This window comes from Pantherophis guttatus, chromosome 1 (genome assembly GCF_059756535.1).
Source record: "Pantherophis guttatus breed Tessera chromosome 1, ASM5975653v1, whole genome shotgun sequence".
NCBI classification, from domain to species: domain Eukaryota; kingdom Metazoa; phylum Chordata; class Lepidosauria; order Squamata; family Colubridae; genus Pantherophis; species Pantherophis guttatus.
The window spans coordinates 244,370,034-244,387,525 of record NC_142063.1 but is presented as its reverse complement, the minus strand read 5'-3'; the positions used below and the strand labels follow the sequence as shown (position 1 = coordinate 244,387,525).

Here is a 17,492-nt window from a genome sequence, read left to right as displayed (position 1 = left end):
TATGGCAGTGCAAATATGGAAGCTGTATTTCAGAACTATGGAATGATAAAGGATGTTTTGTAATATCCCCAAAAGTAAGGGATAATGGGATAATGGAATTGTTTAACACCCTTGCCTTATACTCTTCTTAAAATAATTAGAGGAAAATTATGGTGGTTATTCCGCTTCTGATTCAACTTTTCCATTTTCTTTCATTTTAACTACAACCAGTTAAACTTTTTCCGCAAAAATGATTTACAGCACTGGAGTGTTGAGTGCGCTGTTCAATGTTACATACTGTAATTAAAGCTTGCCTGTTTGAATCGTTGATACCGACTCTCATGTTTCTTTAATTCCTCCTTTGCAATATCTTTGTTTACAGGGTTTTAAAAACCTAAATGAAGTAGAATAGAAAGCGAGGTTCTCAGTATAGTCAGAATACCATTTTCATCCTTGCTGAAATGAGAAAGCTCATAGAATAAAATATTTTTAATATGCTGATTCTGTAAACAGCTCAGAGAGGGCTGTAAAGTACTATGAAGCAGTATGTAAGTCTAAGTGCTGCTGCTATTAATCATTTGCTGAGATCTGAATTAAATATGCTGTAGTCATTGGGACAATTAAAATACTGTATTAATTATTGACCACACTTTCTTTATAGGTGTCAATTACTGCTGATGATAACTGCAAATTCTTATGTTGGTCCAGAGAGAGACTTGCATATTTTTTAGAATCAGAGCCATTTCTTTTTGAAATATTTAAGTATCTTATTGGAAAGGATATTACAAACAAGTTATACTCATTAAATGATCCAACCCTAAGTGATAAGGTAAGCATTTCCCTTTTGACTTCCATGCATTAATATAACTGTTTTATAGATGAGCTAAGTTGTGCTCCCTTCTAAAATGCACAACATCCTTTCCCACACAGCTTCTTAAAACACAATTGATTCAGGATGCCTATTTATAACTTTCTATTGAATGTGGTTTCTGTCAATTATCTTAAATCCAAGAGAAAATAAATACGACCACTGGATGATGACAATTAAAAGTTTTTTGAGGAACTAAATTAACAACTACTAATAGTTGGAATGCTTAATTTATGTAATTCTGTTGTCATGCAGAACAACATTTAACAGTTATATTTTTGAAACTGTTTAATTATCAAACATCATTTGGTTTTGGGGATTGGATCAAGAACTTATCAAAACTCTGGAGGATTTTAAACTGTTCTGACATTTCACCTTTGTTCTATACTCATTAATATCTATATGGCCTTTTCCATCATAGAATATTTAGAGACATTGAATATATTTAGTGTTCTGCATGGCATTGGAACTCCCTTGCCATAAGCTGAACTGTATAAGTTTTAACATGCTTCCACTTCGATAGCTGATTATATATCTTAATGCAGCAATGCTCTTTTGAAAGTAAAGGCTTTCTTCACTATCAGAGAATTTGGTAGCTGAAGTTTTAAGCAATGATTCAAAGAAAAAGTATAAAGGAACCACTTTTGCATGACTGTGAAGAAAGCTACATGGGCACATCCATGAAGTCATAGGGCACCAAGTTCTTTACTCTTATAGTTCCATTGGGACAGATTTATCATACTTGATTGGGTCATACAAACTTACATAATGCCACAGTTAATCAGACTCTATGGCTCTCTATATGTATTTTTTCTCCTTCTAATCTAAACACATGCTGTTAGCATAAGTGTCTACTTGCTGTTTTAAATCTTCTACTCCTGATTTATATGTGAAAAGAAGAGAATGCAATAGAGAACAGCAGGCATAAAGCATAAAACAAACTAGCTAAACCTAAAATGTGTATTTTAAAGTCTTCTCCCTCAGGGGTGGGCTGCTGGGGGTTTGCAGGGGTTCAGGAGAACCTCTAGCTAAGATTCTGTGCAGTTCGGAGAACTCCCAAATCCCACTCCTGGCTGGTCCCACCCACTATGTCCCTCTCCTCCCAGGAGTCCCCACGCGGGCCGTTTTGTATGCAGGTAAGTGCAGGGTGTGCGCGGGGGCTCGGAGAGGGTGAAAAATGGGCCTGTCAGAAGTTCGGGAAGGCCAGAAACAGTCCATTTCTGGCCTCCAGAGGGCCTCCGGAGCCTGGAGAGGCCGTTTTCGCCTTCCCGGAGGCTCGAGGAAAGCCTCCGGAGTCCGGGAAGGGAAAAAAAGCCCCACCCACCATGATGCAGGAGGCTGACTAGGCCATGCCCACCATGGCCACACCCACCCAGCAACTGGGCAGAGAACCCCTTGCTAAAATTTTTGAAGTCCAACCTTGTTCTCCCTCCTATATGATTGTTTTTAAATATTATCCATCGGAATGCTCCTGCCCTTAGAGTTATCCTTGAACACTACTTTTAATAGCTATTTCTTCTCTTTTTTTTCTTCCCAGGAGTGACATGGCCAAACACTTGCTTTTGTATGTAAATTCCCCACAACCTAGGGGTCAGGGAATGAGAAAGTTGTTATATCTGTGCTGCACATCAACAGATACTTATGTGGGCAAGTCCTTATCCAGTCACTTCCAGCTTACAGGTCTTCCTCACCTTAAATGCCCCTGCTCTGGCCTATAAATCTGCAGCAAAACTTGAATTATTTGGCTAGAAGTGACCTGATTGCTTTTTAAGATTTTTTAATCCTAGCATCATTGGTGTAGAATAATTTGTGTAATTCAGCTCCCATTGCCTGCACCCCAAAATAGTAAAACTAGACTTCTTCTATTGAAGATCTCCTGTCCTATTGAGTCTTCTTCTAGTAATATTATATCTTAGCCCTGAGGAATTATATAGCATCAATATCTGTCTGTAGTTTTTGCTGAACATGACCAATATAGAGGGAAGCTGTCAGTTTAATGGAGACCAACAGGTTTCTACCCTGTTATATGTAAATTGCCACAGAGTTCTTATTTTTTTTCTCATAATTTAGTTGTCTAAGTTATAATTAGCAGATATTCTTTCATCCTATTCTACCTCTCATCGGGTTGTTGGGATGGTAGCTGAGAAAATATGCTCTGAGCAATTTAGAAGAAATGATGGCAGGATATAAACATAAGAGATGAATATTTATTAGCATATAAGACTGATGGAGAATTGTGTGGTTTTTATTTTCTGTGCAGACATCCCAAAAAATAGATCGCCAGCCCAGTCTGTGTTCCCAACAGTCTGTGATGCAAATGAGGAATAGCATGGCAAGTTCAAGTGATAGTGAAGACGGATTACAACATTTTCTCCGTGGAACTTCTACTGCATCTACCCTTCGTGAGTCATTAACTAGTCAGTCAACATTTCCAGGCATCACTAAACATTGTAGTCAGTGGCCAAAATCATGTTGCTTTTGGGGAGAAGAGTTGGGAAGGGGAAAAGGGAGTCATCTAACAAGGTGCATCTGAATGCATCACTCCACTGCTTATATTAGGGCCAGTATTTGCATTCCTCTCACTCAGTAATTACACTCAAACAGCTCTTTTTCCATGTGTGACTAACTATCATAAACCAAACATTGCAGGCCAATTTTTCATTTGAATGTCTCTTCATATATATTTCTTAATGTGGGGTAATTTCTGCACTTAACTGTTAGTTTTCATATATGGTGCTCAAGCCTTTGTGTCCCCGTTCTACTGAGAAACCACCCTGTTCATGGTAGGAGAAGATGAACATACTATCAGATTACAGACATTTTTATTTTTAAAAAAACAATAGCACGTACGAGTATTTTGCATTAGTATAGATCTAAGAGTTTGGATATCTGCTAAACACTGTGACCTGCTTACAGGCAAGAATTTGCCCTCTGCATTCACCTCTGAAAGTGTGAATTTCACTACTTCATAGATTTTTATGGAAATTAAACCTCATCCAATATTCTCATTGTAAATCAGAGGTGCATAATCTTAGGCCTTTGGATAGTGTGAGCCTGAAACACCTTTAACCAGGTAAGCTCATAGAAAACTCCAAAACTGTTACTAAATTTTAATTTTTAATGTGGGAGAAGAGGGGAGACTAAAGATGTAATTGTGGAACTCTGTTCAATTTTAATTAAATGTAAAAGCCAATGATTTAAAATGGGAATCCACCTGGAGTGCAGTGCCCAGCAAGGCTAGGATGGTTTGTGACCAGAAAAGGGTCTGGGCCGCTCCCTTATAGAAATTAGACCCCTTTCCTCCAACCAATCAGTGTTTCATGATGTCTTAAATTGCAAAAAAAAAAAAAAAAAAAGTTATTATGTATGATATAATCTTATGCATTTATTTTTCAGAAGTTGGTTTCTTTATTTTCTGCACTAGGGAGCTAATTCTACACTAAAAATACATAGGACTAAAACTACTAATAAAAGCATGTGTGTATTTAATATTTATCGACGTAAATCTGATTCTTGTGTTTTTAAAAATAAACCAGTAAGGATTCACTTATGGAATGAATCCTTACGGACTGAATTTAAAGTATGTTTTTTGTCAACAGCATGACGTACTGTATTCATCAACATTGTCAAAAATGGTATGAAATGGACTGAATGTCACATACTTGAGTGAAATAATAGTTTGGGTTCTTCAGAATTAAAGATTGTATCAGCGTACAAAAGCTGTTTCCATCCTTCTGAGGTTGGTAAAATGAGAACCCAGATTGTTGGGGGGCAATATATTGACTGTAAACCACTTAGAGAAGGCCATAAAGCATTGTGAAGTGGTATATAAATGCTATTGCTATGTAGACTTGTATTCAACTGTAGAAATTCATAGAACAATTTATGCTGATTCCGTACATGATTTTAGGGTCACAATATTATGCTCATTTGCAATGTTAATTTTAGATTAGTAAGAATGCTGTAATTACTTATATTTACTGCAACTACATTAACACTCCTTGAAAAAAACCCTAGCTTTTCCCCATCTGGGGGAACTGCAGTTCCTAAAATTTCCAGATAGGAAAATTTTGGAGAGGGTATTCTAGAATATGTTGCCCATGCCTCACCTGACCACCTAAAATACAGTAGGTTGTGTTTTTTTCTGCTGCTGATATTTAAGTTGTACTTCAAAGACCCCAGAACTGTAACCATGTAGCTCACTAGCACCCCTTTGGTGGTATTTGGTGTTCCACAAGGTAACTGATTCTTAAACTCTTGAAACATTTTTCCATTTTGGGAATTCTGAAGGATTTGAAGGGGCAAAATGAAGCTTGAGGGGCCCACCCAGTGGTGAGTTGCTACCAGTTCTCCCTGGTTCTTGCGAACCAGTAGTAGAAATTTTGAGTAGTTCAGAGAACCGGTAAATACCACTTCTGCTTGGCCCCGCCGCCAATCTATTCACTGCCTCCCGAGTCCCAGCTGATCGGCTAGAAGGAAAAAATCAGGGCTCACTTGACAAAGAAGACAGAAAAAAAAAAACCCTTAGCTTTAAATTGAGAAGCCAAAAAACCTCCCAACTGATCGGCTAGAACCGATCCACTCCTTGTAAACCGCTGGTGGTGGTAGATTGGCAATTGAGTCCAAGTTGCCTGAAAGCGGTTTCCGATGCTCTCGGTGGTGGCAGAGAGGCCAAAACTGTTTAAACTCTTGCCATGGCGCTTTAAAGGGCCGCCCTACAGCTGATCAGTGGTAAAAGGCAGTGTGGTGGTAGACCAGTGCGCTCCAAAAACAAATGGGTAGACCGGTACGGCTCAGCAAGCAGTTAAAAGCCTGGTAGAACAGTACCTCTGCTAAATCCTAAAGAAGTGTTTGTCACATGACCATCAAACTACGCCCACAAAATAAGCCACTCCCATAGAACCGGTAGTAAAAAATTTTAGAACCCACCCCTGGGCCCACCTATTGCACTACAAACATTCTGAAGTGTAGAAGCTGAAAGAATGCTTCAGTCGAGTTATTGACACACCCATTGCAACTATTGGTGTCTCTTGCAGCTTGCTACATGGCGCTTCCTGAATTCAAAACATGTATATTTTTCTCAGATCATATAAACTACTCTGTTAGGCCAAACAAATAGGCAGCTTCTTTAAAGAAGCACTGATAGATGTGATGTGCACGTCCATTCCAAAGCACCCTTTGAGCATAATCCTGAACTGCAACACATCCTAACATTACGCTCCTGGGGGGGGCAATAGCTTCTCAAAAAAAACGAGCCGATTTTCTTTGCTTTTTTGATACTTGACTTAAACTATTCTGTAATCTTCCATCTTCTGTTTTTTAAAAAAAATCACATATCTCCTTGTACATATACAGAGAGGTATACAGGCACATGTTAATCGAAGGACAACTGAAGGTTGTCAGGTTATTGCAAACTCTTGTGGTGATGAGTCAGAATTTTTACTACCGGTTCTCTGAACTACTCAAAATTTCCGTTACCGGTTCTCCAGAACTGGTCAGAACCTGCTAAAACCCACCTCTGGTACCCATTCCATAAGGCATATGTAGATAGAAATATCTATGTATTGTACTTTATTCATTGTGTGCTTCATGACCTTCTAATGGGAGGGAAAGGTGAAATATCTTTTCCAGGTTTGATGCTTCAGAAATGTATTAGCAATCATATCTGAATAGCAAAGCAGGAAACATCTTAATGAGGATGACTCCAGTTTTTGCAGGAAGTGAAGAAATGCATCATGTACAAGCGTTCTTCATACACAGCCATGCAGTTATCGGCATGTGAAGTTATCCCCACAGGAGAAATAGTTGAACCTTTCCTTCCATCAAACAGATGCACTTTATGTAATTACAGTGAAGATATGTTCTTTCTCAACCCTGGGAGGCTCCAGGGTCAAAATGCCCTGACACGGCATGTTCCCTGCAAGCACTGTGGAAAGCATTTATCTGTAGAAAGCCTAATGCTACAATCCTATATATGCATTTACCTGAGAGCAATTGAGCTGAGCTCAGCTGAATTACTTTTGAATAAACAGGCATAGGATTATTATGGGACAGTATTTTATCAAAAAGCCATTTGTTTGTTTGTTTGTTTGTTTATTCATTCATTCATTTGCTTTTATATCTTGTGTTTTTATTAATATTGAATGTTTCCAGTAACTAACAACTAATTTTTTTTTAAAAAGTCAATAATAATTAAGTGATTCTGAGCATGTATTGTGCAAGTAGTTTAAATGTAAATAAAAGTTAACTACTACATTCCCTATCTGATTTTCTTTTTTTATGTACACTGAGCATATGCAACAAGACAAATTCCTTGTGTGTCCAATCACACTTGGCTAATAAAAAATTCTATTCTATTCTATTCTATTCTATTCTATTCTATTCTATTCTATTCTATTCTATTTACTTGAATCTTCGCTTCTGAAAAAATTATCAGAAAGTACAGAATACTATTTTATTTACTAACAGGGCAAGTTCTTATTTTATTTCATTGCTTCTTGATATGTATTTGAAATAATTATCAAATGCTGAACTGTGGAGAACTGCAGAAAATGTTGAAAACGGTATTTTTCTTTTAAATATGGGAGATGGAATATTTGTTGCAGGTTTGTCTTTTTATGCTGTTTTTTTATTTTATAAAATAAAAAAATAAATAAATGTAAACACGTAACGTTACCAAGCTAAACCTGTCATATAGCAGAATTCCATTGTTTAAATTACTTACTTCATACATTACATTTTAAAGTTAAAAAGTAATATAAAAATAATTTAGAATATTGATTTTCAACCTTTCTCAACTTGATGTCATGTTGAGTTGGAATTCTAAAAATTGTAATTCTATTACATTTGGATTGACACTAGATTGTGGAAATATGGTCTATATAATACTCTGGCACTCAGGAAGAACTGTTCAGAATGAATTGTAGGTGAAATTTTATTTTTTAATTTTCTTTTTCTATCTCTGGCACTCGATAGACTGTCTAACCCAAATCATTCAATTACTGCAGGATATTTTTTAAGATATTTGGAATATCTCATTACTGTTGTACACTGTTTTAAGTATTACATTGTTTTTAAATGATTGCTTTTTGAAAACGTTGGCAGGCCAACCATCTCCTTGTTTAAGAACATCATCCAAAATGAAACCAATTGAAGAAAGTGTGGAAGACGATGTCTTTGAAGCTTCATCTGCCACACCATTTAAAGGTCATGAGTGACTTCACAGGACATTCATGCATTTGTTCAGAAGAATTGCAACTATAGATGATGGCTTTGTTATTTGTGTTTTAATTGTATCCGTCTTTTGACTTTGTAGTCAATCTATGAGCAAACTTTTACCAATCACTCAAACTATAGTAACCTCCACTCCAACAATCGTGTTTGTTTCACTACAACTAAAAGACCTGTTTGGGGCCTCTTTATGCTTGAATGAATAGAATATGAGGAATGGAGGAACTATATATACATAGGGCATTTATGCACACATCTGGCTCCTGTTCTAAAGTAAATGACAGCTTTCACAGCAACTGGAGAGCTACATATGCATTAGCCTAGGCCAGGGCTGTTAAACTCATGGCCCACAGGCCAAATGCATCATGCACCGGCCACGCCCATGCCTGGTTTAGCGTAGGGAGAAAAGTCTCGATACGTCACATGATGCCACTGTGACAATGCTGGTTTGACATCCCTGGCCTAGGCACGTAAGAGTGTTAACATTCAATTATATTGCAATGAACCAGGTGGATTATATGGAAAGTAATCCCAGTAAAATATATGTTCATTTTAGCTTTTTAGGCAATAAGTAGGATATGATTCTAAAGAGACTTAGCAGTGATACATCTGCACAATATGGAAAATGTAGGTTTACTACAGTATTGACCTGTATCTCTTAAATATCAAAATTCTGGCAGCAGTAACTTGTTAAATTAGCACGGGAGAGGTAGTTTCTAGCATCCTTTCCTGTCTTGAATTGGAAAATGATTACTATTGTCAAAAACAAAAGTTCTGATTAGGTATTGTGTAGTATGCCACTCACATTCTGGCATGTGTATAAGTGAGCAGTTCTCATTTTTCCTCATTTATGGTGTCAGTAGGGTTGATTCTAGGCATACTTTTACACATAATTCTCTCTTGGTGAACTGGAATCAATAATGTTACAATCAGTAGTGATTATAGTTCTTTCTGATCAGTTCATGTATGTATGTATATAATTATATATATGCCTTTAGGAGTGGCACAAGTGTGTTCAAATATTCAAATAAAGGTGTCTATTGTAATTAAATTTGAAGCCTAAGTTATTAGTAACTTTAAAATAGTAGACACCTTTCAATGTCATTTATTTATTGAATTTATTGGTGATTGTTTTTATTATATTTATTTAGTGAAAATTTGATACTAACATCACTGAGTTATAAACTAACCCTATTTTATATAGCAATAAGCAAGCATACTTCCTAAAAACAGAAGCCATCCAAGCTTACTATTCTTTTAAAGTTTATATTGATGTAGGATTACTGGCACCAAAGTTAAATTGAATTTACATGGCATAAAAATAATGGAAAGTTTGAGATGGTCTCTTTCCATCTTACTCCATTCTAAAATGTATTGGGAAGATAGTCTTCCCCCCTTGAAGGAGATGGGCCATCTAAAAATATGAAATACAAATAAATTAAATAAATACTGTGAGCATAAATAATAAACACTTGTTTACTATTTACTTGTTTGTTTATTATTTATTATGAATAATAAATGATAAACACTTCTGTTCCCATTTTTTAAAACTTTACAATACAGTGCTTAATATTTTTCACTGAAAGTGGTGATAAATAACAGTGTTTAATTTTATTGTAATTATAGCTGATTCAGAAAATAACTAGAAATAGTCATCTATGGAGCTTGCACTGACAAGTATCTTAAGGAAAAAGCTCTAAAGTAAAAGAAAATACATTTGTTATGACAGATGGCTGTAAAATCAGCAATTATTTATGTGATAGCTATCTTTGAAGATCTTTGTATACTGCACAGCTTTTGAAAACTGAAGTTTAGTATTAAAAATTCAATGGTCAGTTTGTGACATGGAACAAGTTTATTTTTCTAGGTATTTAAGTCTTTTGATAAGATGTTGCCATAGTTGTATCGCTGATAAAATCATTATTATTATTATGGAAAAACTTTACAGTTATACAATTCAGACATTGTAAGAACTAGACTGGATAAACCAAAACAATTTTTTAAAACTGTGAATTTACTATGGTGCCATTATAATCCACTGTTATGATTTCTAATCAACTTGAACTGGGTTGAATGTTTCAAACCTGAACATAGGAGAATAAATGTCTTTAACTTTTTGGTACAATAAAACTGTTAAAAGAAACAAAGTGTTTCTCTATATAAGCTTCCCTTCCAATAGCCAAGCAACAGTTATCATGGCCTGTATGTGCGATTCTCATGGTACCATGGCTATATTTTTAACCATTCAGTGAAATTAACCTTTTTGGCTGTAATGGATTTTTCCAATGAATTCACTCCAGCATTAGAAATTACATTCGGTTATTGACAGGTTTGCCATTAACATTACCAAATTATATGTTAACATTAACTCTGCACATAATTGGTTAGTCATAAAAAACATTGCTATTTTGCCTGTTTCCTTTTCAAATTTGCCTGGTTAAATTTATGGATTTCCCTGCAACAATGTGTAATAAAATTTTTCAATAAGCCTTAGTACTTCATTGCTGTAAAACTTTCAACTGTACCATCAATGTGAATCTTAAAATCAGTCTTACTGTAACTGGATTATACTGCCACAGTCATGGAAATGATACTGCTATTAGATACAGATGAATAAAATGATGAAAATTATGGTCATCTTTCAGGGAAATATTTCTGTGACATAAGGTGGCATTTTTCAAAAGATGGGACAAGCTTTTTTAAAGGTAAGTTTAGAATTTAGGAAGAGCCCTTTTATTACAGATCAAAAGCTTATCTATCCCTGATTCTATTCGAATTAAGTCCAATTAGTAGAAGTCTATAAATATAAGTTTGCAACAATTCTAGACGTTACTGTTGATGCTACCCTTTCCCAATTAATGTAAACTCTTTTCTAAACTTGATGGCTGGCATTACCTTTGGTAACGTCTGTGTTTTAATTATGGTTGTATTTCTACAGCATACTAAATCATTGTTTGCTTAACCAAGGTTTGAGCTCATAGAAGACACTAAACCATACCAGCTGGTTTACACATTACACTTTGGTTTAATCACACAATACAAATGCAACCTCTCTGTTTCATGTATCTCTTAATTATATACCAGCTTAGTTAGCTTATTTAGTTACAATCCATAAGAGGCATTCCACATTTTCTCAGCATCCTAACCAATCACTCACAGCAGAAGTAGTGCTAGCAGCTTCCCTATAGCAATAGCACTTAGACTTACATACCACTTCACAGTGCTTTACAGCCCTCTTTAAGCGGTTTAAAGAGTCAGCATATTGCCCCCAACAATCTGGGTCCTCCTTTTACCAACCTCAGAAGGATGGAAGGCTGAGACAACCTTGAGCCTCTCGGAATCGAACTGGAGTGAGCAGAGAGTTAGCATGTAGTACTGCATTCTAACCACTGCACCACCACGGCTCAAGTTTCCTTCAGACTGAATTCCTATGGTTTTCTGATCTTTCTTTCTTTCATACATGCTGGCAGTATTGTTTCTCTTTTGGTACAAGCCCCTTGGAAAGTCTTTTCTAATGGTAACTGGATTTTCAAACAATTGTTTTCTTTTCCAAAGTTATTTACCCTATACCAAGGGTGGGCAACTGTGGCCCCTTTACAACCTGTGGACTTCAACTCCCAGAATTCCTGAGACAGCCAAGCTGTCTCAGAAATTCTGGGAGTTGAAGTCCACAGGTTGTAAAAGGACCACAGTTGCTCACCCCTGCCCTATACCTATATAAATCAAGGCAGATTCTCCAAGCTTTATACTCTTCATTCATGGAGTATGAAGTTTCTCTTTCGTAAGCGGGTGCTGTGTAGTTTTGCATAACACTTATAACCACGGGTAAGATTTTTAGTTTTCTTAATCCACACAGAATGCCTGATCACATGGGCTGGAATCACACAACCACTGAATCACAAGTCAGCCACATTCCCTTTAGCATAAATAGCATTTTACTATTTACATTTGATGGAAAGCATTTCAGTAAAAAAGTGAATTAAATTAATAAGCATTTTTTTTAAAAAAATTGTTTTTCTATTAAATACAGTTCTTAGTGCTTAATAAACATCTGGTTGTCTGGGTATTTAATTTGCTTAACAATACAAATTTACATTCTTAATCTCCACCCCTTTTTTCTAACCATTTTCCATATTTGATAATATTCTACGTCTTCTTTCTGTTTAATTTTCAATGTCAAATCTATCCATTTCTGCACACTATCTCTTCATCTTGTGGTATATCTTCATTTTTCCAGTATTATATTCGCACAATATTGGGAGGAGGGGGGAAATCCTTTTTTGTTGTTCCATTTATAACTAGAGCTCTGGAAGATGCCCCTAAGAAGGCGGCACATAGAGTCCTAGGACTCACGTTGTGTCTCTCTGAAATAGGGTCCAGCAGACAGGATGACAGCATGACTTCACAGATGTATAAGAGGCTTGTGATCGTGTTGAGTTGAATGTCATCCGGTTGTAGTAATTGACTGCACTTCAGTTTCTAATGCTCCTCCTTCGTTTCCCCCTTAGAGATTAATCATATCCTCAGGCCACATCTTGATTTCCTGTTCAAAGCACTCTTGTGATATGAATTCCCCTCCATCCTCTGTAGTAAAAGCGGATGCTGAATGGACATTTCAGCTACCTATTGACTTAAGAGAAACTACGATTAATCCAGCCACCTAGGGCACAAAAGAGCTGTGTCAGGGCTGGCTGTCCATCCAGCTTTCCCTTTCAACCCGTTCAACAAAAATGTACAAGAAATACATGCATTTGCTTGTTTCAGAGCTGCAGAGATGCCCACTGAATGACCCTTTGGAGCAGACAAAATGTTTCTGGGCCACAGCTTCTTCATTCTGTTTGTAGGATCATGAACAGTATGTGCATATTTATAATGCACATATATCCAGAAAAATATCTTCTACATCTAATTGCTATCCAGATGGGCTGTTTTATAGTTTCAATCATCATTCAGAATTAAGTATTCCTCTTACTACTTTATCCTCAACACAACCATGTAAGTATGTAGTCTAAGAAATATTGAGTTCATTTATATATATCACTAAATCAAGATTTTCTAACCACCTTATTGATGAAGGAAAAATCTGAGTCATAATAGCTACGTTCACACATCATACTCAAACCAAAACACAGTACAGTTTAGAATTATTATTAATTAACAATATTGTTAATTATTGTTAATCAGACCACTGAGATCTGAAATTGCCAGAGATTTTCAAGAAAACATTGGACAACCATTTGGGATTTTATAAGGTCTTTGACGGGGTTGGAGTGGAAGACCTCCAAGGTTGCTTCCCAGTCCTATAAGTCTATGAAATCAGGATAATTGCTACAATTAATCTTACCTGGAACTCCATAGTGCTTGTATGATTAATAAGATTACAATATTTCTGCCTGGTTCATACATGTCATTAAGGTAGGCATATTAAACTAGATAAAAAGTTCTTATGCGTAGATGAAAACATACTATACCTTCACTGCAGATAAGACTACCATGTGGTAGCAGGAGAGGTTGGAGTTTTCTTGATCTCTTTGTTGCCATCAAATGGGTACCCAGAGTTTTGCAGGTGTGATAGGCTTAGCTTATTCATTTCTCTCTCAACCCTCCTTAAGACCATACCTAATCAATTCTAGCCCCATCTACTTTTAGAAAATGTCCTTTTTTTCTAAAGCCCTTGACTTATAATACAGAAAGAGAACTGTAGAGTTGTACAGGTAATCCTAAATGTGAATAAAATAAAAGATAATCCTCATTTAACAGCCCCAACTCAGTTGTTAAGTGAAGCAGTCACTAAGTGAAATTACAACTGTTTATTATCTTATTTTAGGCATACAGGCCTGCACGATTGTTCACAAATATGTGAACATTTTTATTAATTTTTAAAGATGAAATGCTTTTCTGCTTTAATATCTCAGTAAAAAAATAATAATTAAGAGTAACTTAATAATATCTGTATTATCAATCTTCAATCTTGAAGTAAAATGCTGTTGCAAAACTTGATCCCTTGTCTTCTTTCTGTTAAAGCACACCAAAATATCCTTTTTTATTCTTGCAAATCTACTATTTATTCTATATATTTTAATATTTTTTTTGCCTCTGTATCCATCTCGTTCCAATCCCAAAAAATGGCTAAAACCTCAATAATCTTTCTTCTAATATCTTCACCGGAATCCTCTGAGATCACTCTAAATCTCAAACAAAATTCCTTCTCTCTCAATTCAATAAACTCAGATCATCTAGTTTTCTTTTCAACTGCCTGTAATTTCTGCCTTACTCTCCAAAATTTCCACTTCATCATGAATTTTATTTATATAACCAGACGTAACTTTCACAGAGTTTTTCATCTTCTTAACTTCTTCTTTCATCTACTCTTTCATCTTTATATTTTTCATTCATTGTTTTTTTCAAAAATTGTCAATTTAGTATCAAGGGATACATTCACCCCCTGGCCAGTTGCTCCAACATTTTCTGATGCAAATCTGGCATAATTCTTCCCTCTGCAGGTTGCTGTGGCGATCCTTCCCTCCATTTTTGCTGGTTGCCATTATAATCCAAAAATGCAAGTATTTCAAACAAGACAAAAAGAAAGATAACACCCCCCCACACACACCTTTTGTCTTCCTCCGCCCTTAATACTTTGCCTTAAGTGGCACTCATAACTACAGTCAACATCACAGTATGGCTCATATTTCTGTCATCTTTTGTTGCATAAAATCCACCAATTGCCTAGCCCTAGCCCTAAAACAAATGGGATTGAACTGGGGTTTGGGTGAATTTTTTAAGGTATTTAATAATTGTTACCTCCTGCCCACCTAACAGATGAAAAACATGCAAATCCAAGTAGATAAATAGGCACCACTTCAGTGGGAAGGTAACAGCATTCCATGTGCCTTTGACATATATAGCTATGCTGGTCACATGACCATGGAAATTGTCTTTGGACAATGCTGGCTCCCTCAGCTAAGAAATGGAGATGAGCATCCTGTCCTAGAGTCGGACATGATTGGGAAGCTTTTATCTTTGCTACTGGAAAAGACTGGCATCCAATTGAGTCCAAGGCAAGGGCTATCTATGACAATCCACAGACTAGGTTGCCAGTCAGTGTTTCAACCTAAAGTTACTTTTTCACGCCTTAGTGAGATTCCGTCAGGGAGTGGAACTGAGCAGCCATAAATCAAGTCATTTACTCAGAGTCAGCTCATAAAACCATAAATCAGTCTGTAGCTCTTCATCAAATGAAAGGGGCTAGGCAAACACAGCAGCCTGCCAATGGGAGTTTGGACTCAGAAAAAAAATGATTTTAAGTCCATCTCTGAAGTTAAGAAGTCACATTATGGGGATCATGTATCATTTATCATTTAAAATTGTTCTCACAAAGGATGAGCCTGGAGAACAACTTTCTATACACTGCCATTTATACCCCCTGCACAGCCCCTTGAGCACAGCCCTTACGCTTGTTTCTGAGATGTCTACCTTCACTGTGAAATCTGAAAAACTGGATTCTTGAGGATTGATGCTAGACAGTGCAGAGTAGCATCTTTTCCCCCTGGAAAATTGCATTCCAGCAATATCTGGAAGGGGCAGATTTGCCAGTGGAAGGACAGAAGCAGCTTAGATAAAAGACTACCTTCTGTGTGAACTCAACAGCAAGCTGGTTTTCTTAATGAGCAGCATATTGCATCAAGTGAAAAAGATTTTAGTTGCAGTTGCTCAATCTTACGGAAAATACAGATAGTTCTATCCATGAGTGCTAGAAGTTAAATAAAACCTGGGCTGTTTTACTGAGCCTTTTGGTGGATTGCAACATTTTTGCATGTTTGCTGCTTTTATTTTACAATTTTACAGCAGTGCTAATCTTTTAAAAGAATTATAACCCACTCTGATAGCTTTCCTTGACAGAAAAGCAGTACAAAAATATAGTAGAGAGAGGTATACTAATAAATACTGCTACTAAATCTAAGAGACCAATATTCTTAAAGAAAAACCAACTAGACCCAGAGTTACTTATTTTATTAACAAAATTAATGGACTAATGGAGATAAAGACATCTGTTTCTCTACTGCTTTAGGAAGTCTAAGTTACATCTTAGTTTATTTAAATCGAGATTTCAAGTGAACATAAGAAAAATATTTTGATAATGTAAAAAGGCTAAAATTATTTTAGTAAGAAACTGGGTCTCAAGAATTGTTTTCTAGAGAAAAGTGCAGCGCACCATCCTTTAGATGTGGACCTTATCTTGGGCAGCTGGCAGATTAGGGCACACCATGAAACATCCACGTAACATCACTGTTCATGGATTATATAGTAGAGGATTGATGGCTAACCTTTTTTTCCTCGGGTGCCGAAAGCGCACACGTGTGTGCGACAGTGCATGCATGCGTGCCCACAGCCATAATGCAATGCCTCCCGCGTGCCCTGCCCCCTGCGCATACACGCACGTGCCCCATGTTTCCCCACCCCTTGCGCATGTACGCGTGACCTCCCCACTCCCTCATGGTCCCCCCCTCTACACATGCATGTGTGTCCCCGGCCCGTTTTTGGTCCCAGGAGGCTTCACGGAGTCCTGCTAGGCCCAAAATGGGACTGTGGGGCACACCTCATCCCCCCGACCCCCCCGGTGCATGCGTTCACGACCACCCCGGTTCCCTGCACATTTGTGCACGACCCCACCCACCCAATCACCCCCCGCACATGTGAGTGTGTCTCTGCAGACCAGGCAGTTGGTCGGTGGAGGCTGTTGTGGCTCCGTTGCCTGAGCCTGGGCTATCGACAGATGCAGAGTCTGAGAGTGAGGGGGAGGAATTGGCAAGGCCTCCCTCTCCAGGACCCTCCTCTCTGGCAATGCCTCCGGAGGACACCGAAGGCCAAACGATAGGTTCAGAGCCAAGCACGTCCCCGCAGCCACAGGTGGACAGCGACGAGGAAAATAAGTGCTGGCTGGACCCTCGCCAGAGGCGCAGGGAGAAGCTAATCTCTGGCGAGGCACTTTGCACCTTCGGACACACCACCTATTTGCTGTGGATTTAATTACAAACTGGACTATTCAAACTGTGTATTTTTGTCTGTGTTATCAGAGTAAAAGTTTTTGGCAGGCAGCCACGGAGTTGCTGCCAAGTTCCTTATCACTGACGTTGAGTGTTTGAAGAGTTTATTTAATCCTCGGCTGGCTGGTTGGGTGTGTGCGTGTTACGGGGACAGAACAGAGGCATGCGTGCATACTCAGTGGAGCTGACTTAGGGCGATGGCTCCCGTGCCTGCACAGATGGCTCCGCATGCCACCTGTGGCACCTGTGCCATAGGTTCGCTATCACGGTACTAGAGGTTTTCGGATTTTCACCTCAGTTTATTAGCTATACATGCTCAGAGCCTGGGTACTTTGGGTATTGCCTCTCTCCAATGGTTTCCACCAAGGATG

General features: G+C 37.5%; 1 protein-coding gene across 4 annotated transcripts in view; it reads left to right on the top strand.

Moving 5' to 3' along the window:
• POPDC1 (popeye domain cAMP effector 1) overlaps positions 1 to 10,570 on the top strand; it is a 37,595-nt gene extending 27,025 nt beyond the window's left edge. For 2 of the 4 annotated variants that reach the window (XM_034409081.3, XM_034409082.3), the window contains 3 exons: positions 641 to 808; positions 3,108 to 3,249; positions 7,952 to 10,570. In XM_034409081.3, the coding sequence (XP_034264972.1) occupies positions 641 to 808; positions 3,108 to 3,249; positions 7,952 to 8,064 (423 nt within the window). In that variant the 3' untranslated portion in view covers positions 8,065 to 10,570. Of the gene's footprint in view, positions 1 to 640; positions 809 to 3,107; positions 5,363 to 7,951 lie in introns of those variants that run through there. The other 2 variants (XM_087882608.1, XM_087882607.1) reach the window with 1 other exon arrangement.
• Positions 10,571 to 17,492: the final 6,922 nt, after the last annotated feature.